The sequence below is a fragment of the Mytilus galloprovincialis genome, chromosome 2, assembly GCF_965363235.1.
Source record: "Mytilus galloprovincialis chromosome 2, xbMytGall1.hap1.1, whole genome shotgun sequence".
In the NCBI taxonomy this organism is placed as follows: Eukaryota; Metazoa; Mollusca; class Bivalvia; order Mytilida; family Mytilidae; genus Mytilus; species Mytilus galloprovincialis.
This window is the reverse complement of record NC_134839.1, coordinates 23,631,788-23,654,730: the sequence shown is the minus strand read 5'-3', so window position 1 is coordinate 23,654,730 and position 22,943 is coordinate 23,631,788. Positions and strand designations below refer to the sequence as shown.

Below are 22,943 nucleotides of genomic sequence, written 5' to 3'. Positions count from 1 at the left end.
GGATTCAGTGTCGGACTGTGTTCCTACAGCACACTATGTAGACCCTTTTATTTTTATGAATTTATTATATACCACTTTAAAAATGATAGATAGTTTTGGCTTTTATTTTGTTTAATACTACATGTTATTATTATTTACATGAACATCCCCCTTTTTTACATTTATGTGTGTAAATGTTTATAATTGTTAACAGTTTGTCAAAGCAAGCTAGGACTTTCTGCACTGTTAGAGTATAGCTGAAATTCCCTGGTTAAAGTAACTGATAGCTGGATAAAAATAAGAGATGCTTATATAGATAAATTAATAATCACCAATTTTAAGCAAAACAGTGTATTTATATATCATGTGATAAGATAGTATTGCTGAATAATAAGTAGTCCTAAAGCAATTCATGATAGAGTAAATTATCATTAATTCTGTAACATTTCAAAATATGTTAAACCTTGCATATTATACCATACAGTAAATATATTCTTTCTTTGCATGGGTTGATACAGAAGACAGCTAAACTGATTTTTAGGTAAAAATCCACATGACAAGTCATTTCATTTTTTTTTGGTATTTGGAGATGATTATACAAGGCCGTAACTACCCTTGAGGCAAGTGAGGCAACTGCCTCACTAAAATTTCGACACTGATTATTTTTTTTATACATAATATATATAAATATAATAGTCATTTGTTGTTCTGTCTCAACCTTGATTGCTATAACTTGCCATCATTCCTTTTAAACTATTCTTCCTGGATATAACTCAGCATCTCGACGGGTGATGTTTCTCGATTACATTAACCTAGTAACGATAATCATTATGGATCTTATCTTTAGTTAAAAACAGGCTCTTGCAGAAAAATGAAAAGCGACACTGAAGGTAAAGAAGGAATAACTTTAGTAAACTAGTTTTTTTTTTGTGAACAGAGTCTGAGTACTACATATAACTTCATTAGAACAATCCAAAAACGATAAGTAGACTGACAAATCAAGTACTGTTCTTCGGAAGGGGGCAGTCCTGTCTGCGTATTCATTTCTCCGTTTCACCAACTTTTGACATATCAAGTACTGGGCATCGCAAGGGGGCAGTCCTATCTGCGTATTATTTTCACGAACTTTAATCTTTCTCTATACAGATAAATAAAATATAAATAATATGAAACATGAATGCATGGATTAGTTTTTATCCATGTTTCTTTAACCTTAAAAATTAAAAGAATATCCCATATTCCAATTTGATATTATTGAGGAATGGTAGAACCTTTAACACAGGATTTTGTCTTTACTTATTCGGGAATTCGGAATTTCGTTTCTTTATATTCGGGGTTTCGGAATCGGACACCCCCAACCCCTGACCATTAAATTTAAAGATTCTGGAACTAAAATACCACCAACTATTTCCAGAAATAATTTAAAATTACGGAACTACATGTAAACGTCAAAAACTCCATTCCAATTCCCCTGTACCTATATCATATATACTTACTCTATAGATAGAATCATATACATGTATGTTATCTCATTCTATCCCTAGTTTGTCTACTCTTTGTCAGCATAAAAGCGAGTTTAATATTTTGTAACTGCGACTGTATGATGGTGCTTACAGGAAAGCTTAATTCCCTTTTGCAAACAAAAGCTGTTCCCGAATTGCTGATGGAGAAGGAATTGGAAGAAGACATTGATCATTGTGTTGATGATAATCTGCTACCTTTAGAAACACAGACTGCCCTGAAACGACTGAAAACTTGGAAAAGAGCATGTATGAGTGGCGAGAGATTGTGTGGTCTTGCCATGCTCCATGTTCATCGCGATAATGATATCAGCAGACCAAATTATGATTCTGAAACGATTTGATTGAACCAGCCATAAAAAAAAATTTGGCAAACTCTGCTAAATCGATGTTTGTTCTATGTTCTGGCAGCAGACTCAAATCAGTGATATTTGGATGATTATCTTACATATAAATTTAAATAAAGTTATTAAAAATTTGGTGTTAGTAAAAGTCTTAAAATATGAAAAATTTATATAAAAAGTGTCCAAATTCAAAACATTATCAAACTCTCTAAAAATGCCTAGAATGCAGGATTTTGCATAATTCATTTCATACCGCCTCCAAAAAAAATGTTCGCCTCGCTTCGCTCGGCTCAATTATTTTGCCTCACTAAAATAAGATGCCTAGTTACGGCCTTGTTATATTCATGCTAGTAGTATACACCGGCACATATTCAATTTAGATAACTTAGACAAATTATCATCGATCAAACAATCGTGTTCCTGTATGAATGTCATAAAAAATTTGCCTCTGTTATAACTGAAAGCATGGACATAATATATTGATGTTATGCAGGGACTTTCTATACTGTATAGAAAGTCCCTGTGTTATGGTATAAGATCGTATAATAGTCCCAGTCAAAAAATAGGGGGAAAGAGTTTGTTCCGAAATGACTTGAAACCGTGCCCAAGGTTTTGTAACAACAGTTTGATGATTAAACTGGACCCTGCTGTGTTCACTTACGCTACACTTTTCGTTGTGAAGATTCAGCTGGAATGGCGGATCTGTTTATTAAATGGTCGGGCTGATGTATGGGCAATAATTTTCGGGCAGTGAGAACGAGTTGTAGCCTTTTAAATTGCTTCTTCAAGACAATGGGCTATTTATACTGACTGGCTTAAAGTTTTATTAAATTAAGATGATTTAAAGGAGTATTGCTATATACTATTTCAAAATACATTTTCAACATTGTATGACTTATTTTATCTGTTCATGGAGCCTCATTTAAATATATTTTCTTCTAAAGATGACACACATTAAGATAAGTATGTATTCAAAGATAACATTTAGTTAGTCATTATCGTAGTTTCCAGGTTTCAGCATTGAAAATGTTCTTTCAAAAACTATATGCTTCATTTATTGTTTTACAAGAGCCAACGAAATGAGCTGACCGTGTACAATTTAGGAATCATGTTCGTCAATGTTATGTAAAGCAATAACACGGTGTGTGTGAGTGAATGGTAAAGGATTTGTAAAAGAGGGGCGAAAGATACCAGAGTGACAGTCAAACTCATAAATCGAGAATAAACTGACAAAGCCATGGCTATAAATGGAAAAGACAAACTGACAAACAATAGTACACATGACACAACATCGCTTTTTGCCCATAAAATAACAAAAGAGCTTTAAAACGGGGATATAATGCCTAGTACATTTTACTTCAAAATCGACCGCATTTTTACACAAGTCCGAGAAGTTCTGATTTTTTTTAATTTAGCTCAAGATGTTATAAGCTAGCACATACCCCCTTTTTATAAGCAAAATAACATATATACCAGCGCACCGTGTGCAAAATGTTTTCTTCTGACGTGTGCAAACTTTTTCATCACTAGAAGTTCAAGCATCCGTCCTACGAAAGATGCCTCCAAAATTTGTGAGTATTACGATGTCGATTTTTGGAAAAAATAATTAAGATACCTTTTCAAAAAATGTTTACTATCGGAATGTTGAGATGTATTTATAAATGTAGATATAAGTCTAACAAAGACGGAAATATCTATATGTAAATATTTGAAGTGGATTTATATTATATCTTTATTGAAATCAACATTCTTCTTAAACATGCGGAAGGCATCCTGTTGGGTTTATAACTTTACATACAATAATTATATGTAAATATTTATGTCATGATCAAGATTTTAAAATTAGAAAGATGTGGCCATTTATATATATAAAGTAAAAAGTAAATATTGATTTTGTAATGTAAAAACATGAAAGTCAGTTTATGTTTGCATTATTTGCTTAATCTTGTCTATCCTATGGATTATTACATGTGTAAGGAACTTCCGAAGAGAATAAGAAACCAATAGACCATGTAATGGGTCAGTCTGTCTGTAGTCCGAAACAAAGAAATTGTTTTAAAAAATATCACTCAATGGAGACTACAGGCTGGTAAATTTACCAAAATCATCTGAAAATGGTATTCGGTACTTTGGAGATCGGTAGTGGTAAAACTTCATAAATTGAACTTGGCAATTAATGTTTTACAAGTTTTCTACACTGAACTTTCATCCACGAAAATAGATACAATTGAAAGATTTGTTTCTTACCTATACATCCAATTATTTAAAATAAATTTGTTTTGGAATACCGTAAGGGTACTCATATTTCGTTCTCCAAGTAAATAAAACTTGGAATGTTATTTATGTCTCTAATTGCCTGTTTATCAGAAAACATCGTGCTATTATTTGTTTTATCATAAATTGGATTACAGCACATCAACATCATGAATTTATTAATTGAGAATAAATAATTGTATGATTTAATTAGTCAGGAAGTGGCAGGAATTTTAATTAAAACATGTACTGCACTTCGCAGACACGACCCAAGATTGTTGTGCATGTATTAATCTTATCAAAAATGTAAATAATGATTCTGAATGCCGCCCCCTTATGTTTATGTTTCTACAAAGAAAATCGAACTACCATGTATTAATCCTTACACAAAGTAAGTGTTTAAAATTATTGCATCTGTGACCTTAGTGAGCCTGTGTACTCTATGGACCGGTACAGCGTTAATACAGACATGTGTAAATAAGAAATTGCATAATAATGCACCTTTGCATTCATTTTCAAAATGATATACAGGTGAGAATTTCAAAGTAATGAATCACTGAAAACAAATTTTGTTTGCAATATAAAGACGACATTGATTTCCCATTCACATTCATCTATACATTCTTTCCATCAACCGAGGCTCTATGTAGGCGCATCAATGTACTTCTATAATTTGTATCAATTTGTTGTCAGCAATTAAATGTTTTTTAAGTATATTTTTCATACGTCAACTAGTATAAACACCTAACCCCTATGACTAAGCTAAGTGGCGTTAGATACCATAATAATCAATCAATCAATCAACAAATTGGTAGATTTAATGTCTAAATATATACGCCCCCCCCCCCTATTTAGGAAAAGCTTTGGATTCGCAACTGGAAACTGAATACTAAATCCATTGTCTAGTGGAAAACTTCTATAGAAAAAACCCTAACGAACCTCTTGTTTCTTGTACGTCAAAGTGCAAACAAATATAACTAATTGCTGTTTCTACATTTGTTTGGAATTTCGATGTAACAGCACAATAACAGACTGTAAATGAACTTTTGACAGATTAAATGGTTTCTATGGAAATACATCCCCCGCATGTTGATTGATAATTGTTTACAATTTAGTTTTAGAACTACTAGAACTATATATAGTGCACTTTTTTTATCGTGCAAATGCACTCTGAACTGAGACTCTGGATACTCTATTCTAGCATACAGTCAAAACCAAGGTCAAATTTTAAAAGTTTGTAAATCTGGAGATTATAAATTTTCATTCGTGTTATAGATTATGTAATCTACAGACAGGAATTAGATTTTAAAAAGTCTACCGGTATATACCTTAAAATATTATAACACGATTTATGAAGAGACACCCCTAGTTCTTGGTTGGGTTCGCCAGTTTTGCACAGTCTTTATTTTGTAGTTTTCTTTTGTTGGTCGTCGTTATTTTATATCAATTTCTCTACGGTCATCGCGGCGGTCTCTTAGTCTTGAATGTCCCTTTGTTCTTTCATGTCTTTGGTTGAAAAAAAATCAATTTTTCAGATTTTTTTTATATGTGTATCTATCTAGTTTTGCCAATAACTTTTTTTGCACCATTTCTACAGAAAAAAATATGTCAATTTTGATACACTTAGCTTAACTGATAAACTCGTGATTATACTTAATCCATCAACGCCAAATGATATAAAAAAAAAAACAACAACACTAGCTTGTTTCTTTTCTTAAAAAGTCATTAGAACTGAGGAAAGGAGACAAATAAATGTTTATAACATGTATATCATTATTAATGTCGAGTTTTTCTTATGTTTGTTTTGTATATGTATTTGCCATTACACAAAAATGTTTGTTTTCTGTTTTGCAAATAAAGATATATATTAAACTCCCTTTTGTCACAGTTTTGCTAGTTATTTTTTCCTTTAATTTTGTTACAATGTTTTTTCAATAATGATTTACATGCATACGAACATTTAAAAACAAATGCTTTGGTATGACGCATTTGTTTTACGTTATCTTTTCAGGGTGGAGCCGAGAAGTGTGAGATATGCCAGAAGTCGGTGTATGCAGCAGAAAGAATTGAAGCTGGAAATAAACCATATCATAAATTATGTTTTAAGTGCAGCGATTGTAAAATGTCTTTAAAGTAAGTCACATAGAGTATATGAGTTAAGTCTTTTTCAACTGATATTTTATAGTTAGTTATTATGTTGTACTGTTTTCCCACTGACCCAGGTTAGGGGAGGGTTGGGATCCTTCTAACATGTTTAACCCCGCCATATTATGTATGTATGTGCCTGTCCCAAGTCAGGAGTTGGTAATTCAGTGGTTGTCGTTTGTCAATGTGTTACATATTAGTTTTTCGTTCATTTTTTTTTATATATAAATAAGGCCGTTAGTTTTCTCGGTTGAATTTTTTTACCTTGTCATTTCGGGGCCTTTTATAGCTGACTATGCGGTATGGACTTTGCTCATTGTTGAAGGCCGTACGGTGACCTATAGTTATTAATTTCTGTGTCATTTTGGTCTCTTGTGGACAGTTGTCTCATTGGCAATCATACCACATCTTCTTGTTTATATATAATATATATATATATATATATATATATATATATATATATATATATATATATATATATATATATATATATATATATATATATATATATATATTCACAAATACGTCATTAGTTTATTAGGATTTTTGAGTTCTACGTATAGGAAATTGTAATCGCTTCTTTATCATAAGTGTACTGAAAGATTTTATTCCGAATTATAACGCACGAAAAGGGCAACATCACTGGCGGATCTAGAAATTTTAATAAGTGGGGCCCACTGACTGCCTAAGAGGGGGCCCGCTCCAGTCACGCTTCAGTGATTCCCTATATAAGCAACCAATTTTTTTCCCAAAAAGTGGGGGCCCGGGCCCCCTTGCCCCCCTAAATCCGCCTCTGAACACGAGAATAACAGAAAGAACAAATACAGAGAACAACAAAGATCGAGCAGAATAATAATCTGCAAGATTAATAGAATAAGAGGCTAATTTTATGGTCACTAAGCCGAACATTTTCATCATGCATGTGTTTGACTTACTAACTACGTTATAAAATCAATTCGCTTTTTTATTTGTTGCTATAACAATTAGCTTTCTGTAATGCATTAGAGATCATTAGATTGGTAACTTCTATACCACAGAACAAGACATGATAAACATGTAAATGGCATAATCGGCTCGTCATCATTTTCTAAAATTTTTACTTTTTCATTGCTTTTTGAGTAAGATAAAAGTATTATGCTGATAATGAAAGTTATTGATACGAAATTGATATACTACTAAGCATCTTTTGTATTACTTCAACATCAAAGGGCAATACGCTATTTAAAGAAAATCCCATATCTTAAAAGTAAAAAAAATTGAAACAAACATAGATCGTTATTAACTATACTATAAGCAAAAATTAAGAGTAAAGAACGATCTTCAGAAGCGGATTTATGGAGCTTAATTTATGGTTAATCTAAACTCAAAAAGGGAGGGGGGCGTGGCATTCCTTTTTTTCAAAATCATGGACCCATATATCTGAACTGTAACGGAACACCCTTGCCCAAGTTACATGTATAAGATATTAAATTAAGACGTCTGCCCAGATTAATGCGAGTCACAACATTGGAAAATAATGCTCTACGAAACAACAAAGCTTCAAGTTATGGGATTTGGTTTATGCATATGTTCCGGACCATATGAGAATATGGACCATACGCTTATGGTCATGACCATATGGGTATATACTCATATGGTCCGACCATACACGTATGGTCGGGGTAATTAACATTCTGTTGACGCTTTTTTTTAATACTTCTTCATATGGTAATAACTGTTTTAAATTACGCTGTCATATAGATAATTTCATTACTATATTATGATAAGAAGATTAATAGAAGTTTCACAAAGTTTATTTTACTTACTTGTTAAAACTATATAAAAAAACACATTTTATACCGATGGTCATTACCGATATCCATTGCCGATTTGTTATTACGGGTGAATGGCAATATTTCGACTTAAGTAATTAAATTACAAAAATCTCTTAATGAACTGTTAATGTAACAAGAAGTTACTGGAAAGTAACATAGTTTATTTTAGATGTCTTGTGAACATGGTGTATTGAAGTCATTTGGCGAGATTTGAGATCTAGTAAGAGCTTCTTAAAAACACCGTAGAGGTCAGAATGACCAAAGACCTCGGTATCACTGTACCCAGCTGCAAAAAGGCTAGCTTTTCACTCGCAAACAAAAGGTGTTACTGAAAAGGATCGTGCACTACCAAGTTTTTGTATTATTGAAACGTTTATATATGTAATTTGAAAAAAAAATACCTAAATGGTCTAAATACTCATATGGTCCGACGCGTTAATAATCAAACGAGTATTATACTCATATGGTCCGACCATATGAGTATACGCATATGGTCATGACCATACGCGTATGGTCGAAATACGCATATGGTCCGGAACACATACAAACTTTCGTTTTATATCTCTTCCTTTATGAAAACTATTCTTCTGAGTATGCTTAAATGTATAGTCTAGTCAGTAAACAGTTTAGAATTGAGTTAGATTCTAGAAATCAGAATTCGAATATTTTCATGAAGAACAAAAGTGTTGGACTCCATTCGTATGATCATGATGATGTGTTTTAGCTTTTGATTTTGCCAAAAAATTTTGATTTAAGGGAATTTTCCGTTTTTAATTTTTCTTTGAGTACGGTATTTTTGTTATTTTTACTTTTTATTCACAGTGGTCCATTACTATCTAGCCTCCAAGAATGTTGTATAACAATATCAAAAAATTAATAGTCAAAAAATCTAAATCCTGTACACAGCCTAAGCTTACATCAACTGCGTAATCATTGGAAATGTTTCATCTTCTTTTTTTTTACTTGCAGTTTGAACAATTATAAACAAGCACATGGAATATTGTACTGTACCAAACATTTCCAGGAACATGTTGTATCTAAAAATACTCAAACACCAGTGTTGTGATAGATCACCATAGAAACAAACAACATATTTTGTGAATGGATGCTGAGCCAAAATTAAAAAAAAAAGAGATGCATTCAGTTAAACAAGCGTATAATATTGTAGTCAAACAGTGTGTTTTGTAACACAATGTAGTATTGTTTTTTAAATATTAAATATGAATCACTGTTGTTGTTTTTTATTTGCCGCATTTCAAAATGAAAATTCAGGATTCTGGCTAGGGATGGGGTATAGATTTAGCTATCTAAAGTGAAGTAAGGAATTTTATGACAGATCCAAAACGAAGACATTTTTTTCACCAAATTTCAGACTTGGACATCTTTCAGGATTCAATGAATACAAATTGACCAATAAAGTATCTACCGATTACTACCACTAGTGTGGTCAATCATTATTGATTTGAAGTGGTTATCCATATTCTTTTCCTATTTGGAAAATAATGGAAGAAAAACACTTTTTTTTTTAAATACGAATCCATAAATTGTAAATGGTTTGTATCGTTTATAATAGCCGGTTTTAAGAGAAAGAGATAACAAAAAATTGAGCCCCTCGAGGATTAATGGAACGCCTGTGAAATTGAAAGCCAAGGTCAGATAAATCAAACGTGAAATAAATGTACACCTAACAATCATTCCATACATTAAATATAGTTGACCTAATGCTTATAGTTTATAGGAAACAGGCTTAACTTTTAAAGCTAAACATTGACTAATGAACCATGAAAATGAGGTCAACGTTCGGATGATAAATACCAGACTGACTTAGGCCGTGTTCACACCAAAGGCCGTGTACAGTAAACATGTTTACATTTGGTTTAATGTAATGTGCAGTAGTTTCACATTAAATTTGTTCACATCTATACACCTTGTTTAGTTACCTGTACATAAGATTTGTTCACACTTGTAAACTACTAGTATATGTAATTTAAATGTTAATTACGTATAACCGAATTCAAATGCTTGCACAACTTTTGTAGCAGTTAGGGAACGACCATTTGATATTTAAAAAAAGGGGGGATGGATTTTTCCACAATTTTATTAAAAAAAAAATCGGGTCATACAGATGATTAAAATAAACAAATATTCTGAATCCAAAGTTTCCTCATACATTATAGTGTTAAATATTGAATTGGTACCACCGAAAAAAAAACTAAATATAAACTTTCGCACGAGTAAAAATTCTAGCTCAGAACCCCTCCTTTTTAGCTCACCTGGCCCAAAGGGCCAAGTGAGCTTTTTCCATCACTTTGCGTCCGTCGTCCGTCGTCGTCCGTCGTCGTTGTTAACTTTTACAAAAATCTTCTCCTCTGAAACTACTGAGCCAAATTAAACCAAACTTGGCCACAATCATCATTGGGGTATCTAATTTAAAAAATGTGTCCGGTGACTAGCCAACCAACCAAGATGGCCGCCATGGCTAAAAATAGAACATAGGGGTAAAATGCAGTTTTTGGCTTATAACTCAAAAACCAAAGCATTTAGAGCAAATCTGACATGGGGGTTAAAGTGTTTATCAGGTCAAGATCTATGTGTCCTGAAATTTTCAGATGAATCGGACATTCCGTTGTTGGGTTGCTGCCCCTGAATTGGTAATTTTAAGGAAATTTTGCTGTTTTTGGTTATTATCTTGAACATTATTATAGATAGAGATAAACTGTAAACAGCAATTATGTTCAGCAAAGTAAGATTTACAAATAAGTCAAGTGACCGAAATGGTCAGTTGACCCCTTTAGGAGTTATTGACCTTTATAGTCAATTTTAAACCATTTTTCGTAAATCTTAATTATCTTTTACAAAAATCTTCTCCTCTGAAACTACTGGGCCAAATTAATCCAAATTTGGCCACAATCATCTTTGGGGTATCTAGTTTGAAAAATGTGTCCGGTGACCCGGCCATCAAATCAAGATGGCCGCCACGGCTAAAAATGGAACATAGGAGTAAAATGCAGTTTTTGGCTTATAACTAAAAAACCAAAGCAGTTAGAGCAAATCTGACAAGGTAAAATTGTTCATCAGGTTAAGATCTATCTGCCCTGAAATTTTCAGTTGAATCGGACAATCCGTTGTTGGGTTGCTGGCCCTGAATTGGTAATTTTAAGGAAATTTTGCTGTTTTTGGTTATTATCTTGAATGTTATTATAGATAGAGATAAACTGTAAACAGCAATAATGTTCAGCAAAGTAAGATTTACAAATAAGTCAAGTGACCGAAATGGTCAGTTGACCCCTTTAGGAGTTATTGCCCTTTATTGTCAATTTTTAACCAGTTTTCGTAAATCTTGGTTATCATTTACAAAAATCTTCTCTTCTGAAACTACTGGGCCAAATTAATCCAAACTTGGCCACAATCATCTTTGGGGTATTTAGTTTAAAAAATGTGTCCGGTGACCCGGCCATCAAATCAAGATGGCCGCCACAGCTAAAAATAGAACATAGGGTTAAAATGCAGTTTTTGGCTTTTAACTCAAAAACCAAAGCATTTAGAGCAAATCTGACATGTGGTTAAATTGTTTATCAGGTCAAGATCTATCTGCCCTGAAATTTTCAGATGAATCAGACAACCTGTTGTTGGGTTGCTGCCCCTGAATCGGTAATTTTAAGGAAATTTTGCTTATTTTGGTTATTATCTTGAATATTATTATAGATAGAGATAAACTGTAAACAGCAATAATGTTCAGCAAAGTAAGATTTACAAATAAGTCAAATGACCGAAATGGTCAATTGACTCCCTAAGGAGTTATTGTCCTTTATAGTCAATTTTAACAATTTTCATAAAATTTGTAAATTTTTATTAACATTTTCCACTGAAACTACTGGGCCAAGTTCATTATAGATAGAGATAATTGTAAGCAGCAAGACTGTTTAGTAAAGTAAGATGTACAAACACATCACCATCACCAAAACACAATTCTGTCATGAATCCATCTGCTTTCTTTGTTTAATATTCACATAGACCAAGGTGAGCGACACAGGCTCTTTAGAGCCTCTAGTTTTGAAGTAAAGTGGTTGTTCCTTTGAGAAAGTCATGTTGGATGATTTGCAGTAGTTTAAAGATGTCTCGATTACGCAATAAAAACGTAGGCTGCATTAGCGTGCTTACAGACGAAGAAAAAGAATTACGATGTTAAGGATTACTGCATTTCTATCTTTTCTGTTTGTTTCAAATGGTATTTTTTCTCCAAGGTGTATTTGGCAAAGGGAGGGATGATGTTTTTTTTTAATTTCTAACTGTATTTTAACGGATCTGAGATACTACACAAACAAACAATTAACCTCACCCTTTTTCAGTAATGCATTTATGAGTGAATCGTTGTTTGAGTAAAGACCAGTGGCAAATATTTCTGTCAATGTGTACTTCCAGTCGATTCGGGAAGACCTTTTCAAATGAATTATGTGTTCGGCAATGATGATGGATGAGTCTTGATAAGGGGTGAATAAGGCTACGTAAAGTGTTTTTATAACCAATAAATATATCAATTTTAGACAAATATTTCTGTAAAGAACTTTATCAATAAGTGTTATAAGTATCAATTTCATATACAAATCGTTTCATTTTTAAATATAAATGGGAAAATTAAAGTTCTGAATGTCTAGTTTTGTGTACACTTAACCTACACAAGGCCTACATCGACTATCGACTGCATGTAGACAAAACATGATTTAAACTACATGTAAACATTGAGTTTTATCAATGGGAACGTAATTATGTTTAGTTTATGTGTGAGTTACACTAACACAACACCGAGTTTAGGTCAATGTGAACACGGCCATAGACACCTTACAATCATTCCATACAACAAATAAAGTCGACCCACTGCCTATAGTTTAAGAAAAACAGACCAAAACACAACTTGAAACTTAACACTGCATTGGCAAGGAAGCATGAAAACGAGGTCCAGGTCAAATAAAACCTACGAGACTGATATGTACATCATTAGATATTACCATACAATGTACATCAAATAAACTAAATATAGTATGAAAAAATAAATGGGAAATGTGTGCATGGAACACAGAAGATGCCCCTGCTTGCAAATAACCTTATAAAGGGACAATACCCAAATTTGTAATTGATCTCAGCTTTTTGGTAATAATCATAATACATTTAAGTTTTGTAACATTTTGTAGAGGTTAACTTAAGTTCGAGAACAAAACGAATAAAATCAGCAATTTTTCCGTTCGTAAAGGGGAATCACTCTAGAACAGCCAAAGTGCGGCCACCAATTTATTCAAATTCGATCTGTGTTTTGTGGTAATAAGCATTGCACATAAGTTTCATAACATACCATTTATTTTAGGCAGACTAAAGTTATAGAACAGTAGAGAAAAATCATAATTTTTTTTCCATTACTCTAGAATGGTAAAAGGGATGCTACCCAAATTCAAACTTGATCTGTGTTGTTTCGGGCAAACTAAAATTAGAGAATGGAAGCCAATTTTGTGAAACACAGAAGAAGGACGTACAGACGGACAAGGGTATAACTTAATGCCCCTCCACTATAGTAGGGGCATAAAAAGACCAATACACAAAAACTTAACTTTGACAATTGAACCATGAAAATGAGGTCAACGATAAAGGACATATGACAGGCGGAAATTTCATAACATAAGGCATCTATATACATAAAATGAAGCAATCAGGTCTTACACCATACCCGTAGCCAGGGGGGGTTCGAGGGGTTCGGACGAACCCCCCCTTGAAAACTAATAAGCACTGTTAAAGTCGATGTTCTGTTCGAATTGTGACTGTTAAAGTCGAGTTTGTGAGTCAAACGAACCCCCCTTTGGAAAATCCTGGCTACGGGCCTGCTTACACCTTCTAAATATAAAGCTTTTAAGAAGTTAGTTAACACTGAGGCAGCGGCAAGCTGACTATTTCTATGTTCATCAACAAATAAGCACTTTGTCCAGCTCCAATAAGTACATACTACAAATGTTATACTTCTTTGTTGGCGAAACATGATTACCACAAGAAACAATTACTTCTAGTTGATTGATGGGTAGTTTTGTAGTGTTGTCTGAAGAATACCAGTGCAGAAAAAACAGTACTTACAATACTGTGCTTAAAATGCAAATAGGAACTTTTGTATCAGGACATAACATGAACATTTGTAACCTATTAAAACATACATTTGTAACACATGCATAGTTTGAACAAAATCTTCAGTCCCCAAGGGTATGGTATTTGTTAATCAATATGAAATATTGCTATATTGTACATGTTGTAATGTAATACAAATGAAACTTGTTTTTATTATATACAGTGCGTGAACCGGTGACAAAATATTATCGCCCCTGTAAACAGTGGGCTCTTCTGACTAGAGGTAATCGGTAAAGAACAGCGGAAAATGGTGTACATTGTTTACGAGCTTGAAATGAGCTAACACAGACGAACTGAGACGTGTCAACGTAATGTGAATATGATAATGCACCAGGTAAATTATTAATTGTTTTAAAAGTTTATCACATCATCGTATCTTCATATGATAGGTAAACAAGTGAATTTTCGATTTTAAGTGTCGTCAGGGTTCAAACCTGGAATCATGCCAACCTTTCATTATTTTTTTTTAATACTAACCTATAGTCGGAACATCTTGATTTTCTCCCAATTTGTAAAGTTAATTATGCTGCTTGACATATATTTTTTTTTGGGAAAAAAAATTGATATGCAGTCAAATGTGGCAGTTTTTAATATTTGTTGCTATGTGAAACATGTGAAATAAAGGGAAGTAAATTAAAGTAAAAGAAGGCGCGCTTTTTCAAATAGTAAACAATTTAATTCAGATGCACAGTATTTTGTCAAATGATAAAGAATATCGTAGAAACTTGCTAGAAATTCATCTAATTTATAAAAGATATACAACATGACATACTGAAATCTGAAAAGGGGTAAAACCACCATACCTTGAACAAATTCAGTTAAAAAAAGGGGGGGGTGGTAAAATGCTACGAAATTTAGATTTTATTTATTTTTTGTCGACAGCCAAAAGATGATTTGACATGTAACTAACTACTTTTTCAATTTCATTGTAAAGTAAAATTGGCTTTTTTTGGGGTCTCTGTTTATTGTGGTCTGATGTTTTCAGGTTCTCTTTGGATTGCCAAATGATATTATAATCATCTAATTGAATGTTCAAATTATTTTGCAGCGATGGTGTGTATGGAAGGAAGACTGTCATAAAACCCAACAGTTCCGGATGGCCCTTTAAATAATTGCTTAACATCAATAGCGATGTAAGATTCAAGTGTTTGATTTAGCACAAGTTTAGCCAGGTTTTCCTTGTAATTGTGGCAGAAAAACCACTAGACAGTGTCATGCATTGAAAGGATATCAAACGGATATTTTATGGAATGATTCTCGTACATATAAAATCATATGCATAGGAATGTGGAGCTAGTGTCTTTCATGCAGCAATTTTTAATTTCCAATATAAACTCTGAAAAGACAAGAGCATAGAAATGTATACCAATGAGAAACATTCTTTGTGAATAAAATCATTCCAAAACTTAAATGTGTCATTAGTGTTGCATTATTTATCAGTAGAGATAATCAGATTCCAGTAAGATTGTCCAACTGATGGTTTTTGTTTGTAATCGTTTTTGTAAATCTTAGTTGTTTTGACAATCCGGGCTGTGCATGTTGCCCGGCTAACCCTTTCAGTGTGAGACAATATTTTGTTTATGATAAACAAAATCACTGATTCAAGACTGGAGCGGACCCCTTTTAGGCAGTTAGTGCGAATCCTTTAGGTTTAAACCATTACATGCAATACGGGGGGAGGGGGAAGATTTTTTTTTACCGAGTCAAACATTTTTCCTAATTATAATACATTGAGATTTAATATATACTTTGCTATATGTAGTGTGTATACTAAAGTATTGCCAACAAAATTCATCAAATTTGGGATCATAATATTGTTTAAGAAAAACCCTTACCCCCTGTACATCATAAAAGTTCATAATCTTCTGTAGCACACGTGCATGGTTAATTCGGATCACATATTTTCTATTCCGATGTTATAAGAATTCGAAGGTTCATATCATTTACAACATCATTCAAAAAATTTCTGGGATTTTATTTTACTATCAACGTTGAACCTCGAGGTTACATTGTAGTAAAAAAAAAATCCAATAAAAACGTTGAATGTAAATGATATGCACCTTTAAATCTTATATTGTAGGACTCATGTTGTTCAAACATAATGTGTTGATCAATTATGTTATGATGATTTTGATAAACTTCACATTAGGTAATCTTTCACGTATATTGATTACATTATATCGAGTTGTCTCAACGATATACTTGTCGGTGTGCTCGATCATACGAATTTACCGACATTCATATAGACAAAATGACACAACTTTGAAAAATTCTTGTGACGAAACTACATTTCGGAACACGTTAAAAATTGGATACCCAGAAAGCTTCATTATTAAGGTTTGATATATATTTTTTTCAAAAAAAAAGAAAAATATGCAGTCAAATCTGGCAGTTTTTTACACACCCCTATGTTGAACAATAGGTTGTTCAATTAACAGCATGTTTGGCAATTAAAAAATCATATATTAACACATTTAGCTTTAACATATACTTTATTTATAGTGGTTGTATAAAAGTTATATAATGGTTTTGTGTTTTAAGAGATATTCATCCCTATGCATATCGGGTTTTATGCGTAAATTGTCTCTCCTGTTCTTAGACCTTTTCTATCTCTTTCATAAGAAGATTGACTTTTCTATTGTTCTAGTGTCACTGGAAATCCCACTGTATAGGCATCGTCTACATCGCATCAATAAACTGTCATCCTTGTTTGAAATTAAAAACGTATAATTTCATCAATTTAAAATTTTCAATTGTAACAGCTGGAAAATATTCTTGCTCTTGCCAAAATTCCCAATTATTTGATTTAGGTAATTTTACAAACCAGTGGCCTTTTTCAATAATAAAAATAAATAGCTATCAAGCAACACTTTATAATAATGACTATTAAACCATTTTCCTGCTTTAGGGAGCTACCATTTGATTTTTATGGGGGGGCTAGGATGAAAAATTTTGTCCTGCATTTTTTTTTTTAGCTGTAATCTCTGTCCTGCCTTTTTATTTTTCACTCTGTTCGGTCCTGCCTTTTTTGTTTAGTTTATCCTGACTTTTTTTTACCTAAATTGTCGTCCTGACTTTTTTTTTTTGCAAGTGTCTCATCCTGCCTTTTTTTTTACTCAAAACTCCTGTCCTGCCTATTTTTTTCAAATTTCATCCTAGCCCCCCATAAAAATCAAATGGTAGCTCCCTTACTGATGATTAAATTTAAATATTTTATTTTAAATTTAATCATGATCAGAAAAGCAGGAAAGATGGTTTAATAGTGTGTTCACTGTTAGATTTTTTTATTCTTTTTTTTTTTAAAGATTATTGCAAAAGGTCAAATACATGTTACCAAGGTTTCACAGGTATCACAAAAACTTAATACATTCAAGGATTCCTATAACTAAGTTCAAGATAGACATGCCAATCAAACAATCATTCCATGGAGCAAATATAGTTGACTTATCGATTTCAGTATAGTGAAACTTCTCTAAACTGGTCCCTCTGAATAACAGTTCACCCCCTCATACCACGCATCTGTAAAAGTGACCTTATCACGAAACCCTCTTGGTGAACAAGGAGAATAATGTCGGAGACAAATAGAGCCTGTCTGATAGACATGTACATCTTAAAATATTTCCATACCATGACCTTTGATTTGAGTTGTTTACGGTACTTCTAAACATAACACCTCTGTATACAAGATATGAAGCATCCAGGTCTATTATTCTCTGAAATATCTTGTGCCAGATTGTAATCCCTATGTCACACATTCTGTGACCTAATTTCTTCCCAACACGTTTTTAGCTCATATGGGCCAAGTGGGCTTTTCTCATCACTTGGCGTCCGTCGTTAACTTTTACAAAACTTTTCTCTTCTGAAACTACTGGGCCAAAGTACCAAACTTGGCCACAATTATCATTTGGGTATCAAGTTTAAAAAATGTGTCCGATGACCCGGCCAACCAACCAAGATGGCCGCCATGGCTAAAAATAGAACATAGGGGTAACATGCAGTTTTTGGCTTATATCTCTGAAACCAAAGCATTTAGAGCAAATCTGAAACAAAATAAAATTGTTCATTAGGTCACGATCTCTCTGCCCTGAAATTTCAGACCAATCAGGCAACCTGTTATTAGGTTGCTACCCCGCCTAAATTGGTTATCGTGAATATTATTATTATATCTATAGACATAAACTGTAAAAACATCAATAATGTTCAGCAAAGTAAGATCTACAAATAAGTCAACATGATCAAAATGGTCAATTGACCCTTTAAGGAGTTATTGCCTTTTATAGTCAATTTTTAACAATTTTCATAAATTTTTTAAATTTTTACAAAATATTTTCCTCTGAAACTACTGGGCCAAGGTCATTATAGATAGAGATCATTATAAGCAGCAAGAATATTCAGTAAAGTAAGATCTACAAGCACATCACCATCACCCAACACAATTTTGTCATGAAACCATCTGTGTCCTTTGTTTGATATGCACATAGACCGAGGTGAGCAATACAGCCTGTTTAGAACCTCTAGTTAAATGACCTAACACAGTTTTACCTCATTTACTAGAGAGCTTTACTGTATTGTGATACATCGAACTTTCAATCATGACAAACAGTTTTTAACAGCTAGTGCATGTCTTACTTTAAATCAGAGTTTTCTTTGCAAAAAACTGATTCACATGATAAGAAGTTTGTATTCTGGCCTTTGCTTTAAACTGCAATACACACTGGGGGATCTAGAAATTATCTGGGCCCACTGACTGCCTAAGAGGGGCCCCCTCAAGTCACGCTTCAGTTATTCGGGAATCCCTATATAAGCAACCAATTTTTTTCCCAAAATGGGGGGGTGGGGAGTGCCGTGCCCCCTGCCCCCCTAAATCCGCCTCTGATACATATAATTATCTAACTAAGAGCTTAAGCCTTGTCTAAGATATTTTGCCACAGGATGTCCTATACAGAATTGTTAATTATCTTCCAGGTACAACTAATAAATACATGTATATGTAAAATCACTATTTATAAATACATTTCACAAAAAGATATTTTTTTATAAGATGTCTTTTACATGTGCATGTACTTTTAAGTAACACAAAACCTTCGGCGAAAAACAATCTATTTTTTTTGCGAGAAGTCAAAAACATTTTTTTTTTCAATTTTAGCATTACATATAGTGGCAGCTGAGGGTGAAACAAACAATTTTTTTTCCCTTAGGATCAGAAACAAATTATTTTTTTCTTCCAAATCTGGAAACAAACTTTTTTTTCCAAAAAAATCCCCCCCCCCCCCAGAAAATCAAATGGTTGCTGCCTAAGGTGGTCAGGAAGGGTAAGCAGATCTAAGGTATTCTGGCCAAATGTTGCTCCACAGATACATCTGAGGATATCACAAGGTCATTTTCTGTGGTTAAGTTTGTGAATTCCTTGGGTTCTATCTTACAAGTTGTTTGAAACGAGTTGTGGTCAGAATATCTTTCATAAATCCTAGTTGTCCTTTTTAAATATGGAAGTCTCCACAATAGATTGTTAATATTTGATCAGAGTGCCAGAGTTTTATAAATTAAAGGAATCCTGTCACTTTGTAACTAAGATAACTGCCAGTTATTGACCAGACTATGGTATTACAAGAGTGCACATGCTGAAATGTTTCGCCTTCTTTTCTAATCATTGATATTATGTTGATAGTCCTAAATATAAAGCTTTATTACAACTGTCACATAAACTTAACATGCATTAACCAAGAAAACTTTAAACATTGATCAATGAACCATGAAAATGAGGTCAAGGTCAGATGAACCATGACAGGCAGGCATGTGCAGTTAACAATTCTTCCATACAACAAATATAGCTGACCTATTGCTTATAGTTTTAGAAAAAAACAACCAAAACACAAAAACTTAACACTGAGTAATGAACCTTGAAAATGAGGTCACGGTCAAATAAAACACGCGCAACTGTCATAAAGATCATAAAGTATTTCCATACAACAAATATAGCTCACCTATTGCATATAGTATTAGAAAAAAAGGCCAAAAGTCAAAAACTTAACTTTGACCACTGAACCATGAAAATGGAGTCAAGGTCAGATGACATCTGCCAGCTAGACATGTACACCTTACAATCATTCCATACAACAAATATAGTAGACCTATTGCATACAGTATAAGAAAAACAGACTAAAACACAAAAACTTAACTATAACCACTGAACCATGAAAATGAGGTCAAGGTCAGATGACACCTGCCTGTTGGACATTTACACCTTACAGTCCTTCCATACACCAAATATACTAGACCTGTTGCTTATAATATCTGAGATATGGACTTGACCACCAAAACTTAACCTTGTTCACCTATCTATGAAATAAGTTGAGGCCAAGTGAAAACCTTGAAAGGTAAAAACATACCAAATATAGTTATCCTATTACTTATAATAAGAGAGAATTTAACATTACAAAAAACTTTTTTTTTCAAGTAGTCACTGCACCATGAAAATGAGGTCAAGGACCTTGGACATGTGACTGACTAAAACTTCGTAACATGAGGCATCCATATACAAAGTATGAAGCATCCAGGTCTTCCACCTTCTAAAATATAGTGCTTTTAAGAAGTTAGCTAACGCCACCGCCAGATCACTATCCCTATGTCGAGCTTTCTGCCACAAAAGTCCAGGCTCTACAATAAAACAATAGTAAAGACAGTTAATTTTATATCTTTTAATAATGGTTCTTGTCACACCACCTCTTTTCCACATTATAAAAGCATCTTCTAAATTTCTGTTATGTACAGTAAAATAATTCATTATAATAATAAGTAATTGATGTAAAATACTGTGGATAGCTATCATTTCATGGGTTTTAAATTTCAGCAATTGAAGACAAATTATATTTTTTGTTGATATTTGATTTTATTGTTTTCACATATCTGAATTCAACAAGACCACCAAAATTTTGTTTTTAGGAAAACTATAAAGCCATGGTTCATCATTACCAGAGAATCATTAAAAAATTTAATAGTGTCCATGAAAAATATTGAACCCATAATACACACGTCAAATTTAATTATAATACAGCTAGAGTACTTTGACACAAGTCATCCCTATTTCAGTGACCAAAATAATAGGCCGTTGTACAGAGCTATTGTGAGATAGCTACATTTACAGTAAAAACTTATCAGTATATGCAATTATAATTGTAATTGTTGATTAATGGATAAAAATAAAAATTAATTAAAATAATTTTAAAAAAATGTCAAGTACAAATAAAATGATTATAATGAAAACTTTTAGTTATAAAAAATGTGATATTAATCCTTGCACTTGTTTGCAATAAAAGAAAAACATGGCAACAATTTAACAGATATATATTATCCATTATAGTATATTTCAAGTTTCACACTGGAGTCAGATTTCATGTAAAGTGACCAGGTTTATACGAAAAAAAAAATTTATAAATCAAAGTGTGTGTGAGCGCTAAAGGGTAAATATTGCTTACTTTTTGCAATTTTGTGAACTACTTAAATTGTATTTTTGCTTTGTAAATGAAAAATTTGTTTTGGAGTTATCTTCCTTTGTACATGATTGTACAATTGTAGTATTACCTATTTTTTATGACAGATTCATACACCATGCATTATTTATGTAATTAAAAAAAGAAGGTTTTCTTGACAAGTATTGTAATTACACATCATATTGTAACATACATATCAACATTCATCAATTAATTGCCTGACATTGACTAGATAGGATCTCAATATAAATGCTCACTTCACTGCACTTATCAAAGGTAGTGATAAACCTTGTAAGATATAGTATTAACAGATGTCAAGTAATAACCATAGGGTTTGGATTGCATTCTATCACTCATTACCACAAAAATTAACATGGCATAAACTATGGCAAGTTTCCTTTATTTTGCATTGAATCATTACTACCCAACAGGAAGAAATATATATTGCACCAAATTGTAGATTTAGTGTCAATTCAGGATTCAGAAAATAAATTACAGAGTGATATTATAGCAACATATCTTGGTTATTAATGATTTCCTGTTTAGGATTGATAAAGCTTCACAGCAAAATGTTTTGTAAACTATGATATCAATGCATATATATTAACATGGATATTAATGTTTAAGTACTCTTTTTTTTTTTATAGCTAACCTACCTATCAATATAACCAGATGCTCCGCAGGGTGCAGCTTTATACGATCGCAGAGGTTGAACCCTGAACGGTTGGGCCAAGTATGGACACAACATTCAAGCTGGATTCAGCTCTAAATTTGGATTGTGATTAAAAAGTTGACACTGCATAGGTTTCTGACACAGAATGAATGTGGTCTAATGAACTTAAATTATTTTTTTTGCCTTTGAGCAATTCACTATGCTGTTGAATATTAATCCTCTCAAAAAAAGTGTTTGAAGAAATTTTCTTTTTATTTATGAAATCTGAAATGAGAAAATTTAACCCCTCTCCCCTTTTTATTTCACTTCCCCCTTTCCCTTTTCCCAAAACTGATCTCAATTCAAATTTCTAATGGAGTTTGCAACAATAACTACTCGTCTAAATACATCATAAAATATTAAAATGTAAAATAAAGTGCTTGTTATCACTGAATGGTAAAGATTGTTTTAATTTGTCAGTTGGTAGTAAAAGTGAATATACATTGTATATTGTATAAAACAATGATTTAAGTTGATTCAACTACTATTCTGGACAAAGAAAGATAACTCCAATTGAAAATTTC

The 22,943-nt window shown here is 32.7% G+C and overlaps 1 protein-coding gene and 1 long non-coding RNA gene across 2 annotated transcripts; both read left to right on the top strand.

Moving 5' to 3' along the window:
• The first annotated feature begins 3,286 nt into the window (after positions 1–3,286).
• LOC143063180 (uncharacterized) lies at positions 3,287–9,286 on the top strand. The gene is made up of 3 exons (XM_076235172.1): positions 3,287–3,414; positions 6,108–6,229; positions 9,025–9,286. Exons 1-3 carry the CDS (start codon positions 3,400–3,402, stop codon positions 9,119–9,121), a joined length of 234 nt encoding a protein of 77 aa, XP_076091287.1. The 5' UTR covers positions 3,287–3,399; the 3' UTR covers positions 9,122–9,286.
• A 5,083-nt stretch (positions 9,287–14,369) lies between these two features.
• On the top strand, positions 14,370–15,628 carry LOC143063179 (uncharacterized). Its single transcript, XR_012974959.1, has 2 exons — positions 14,370–14,551; positions 15,266–15,628. It is a non-coding gene; the product is annotated as an uncharacterized LOC143063179 (long non-coding RNA).
• Positions 15,629–22,943: the final 7,315 nt, after the last annotated feature.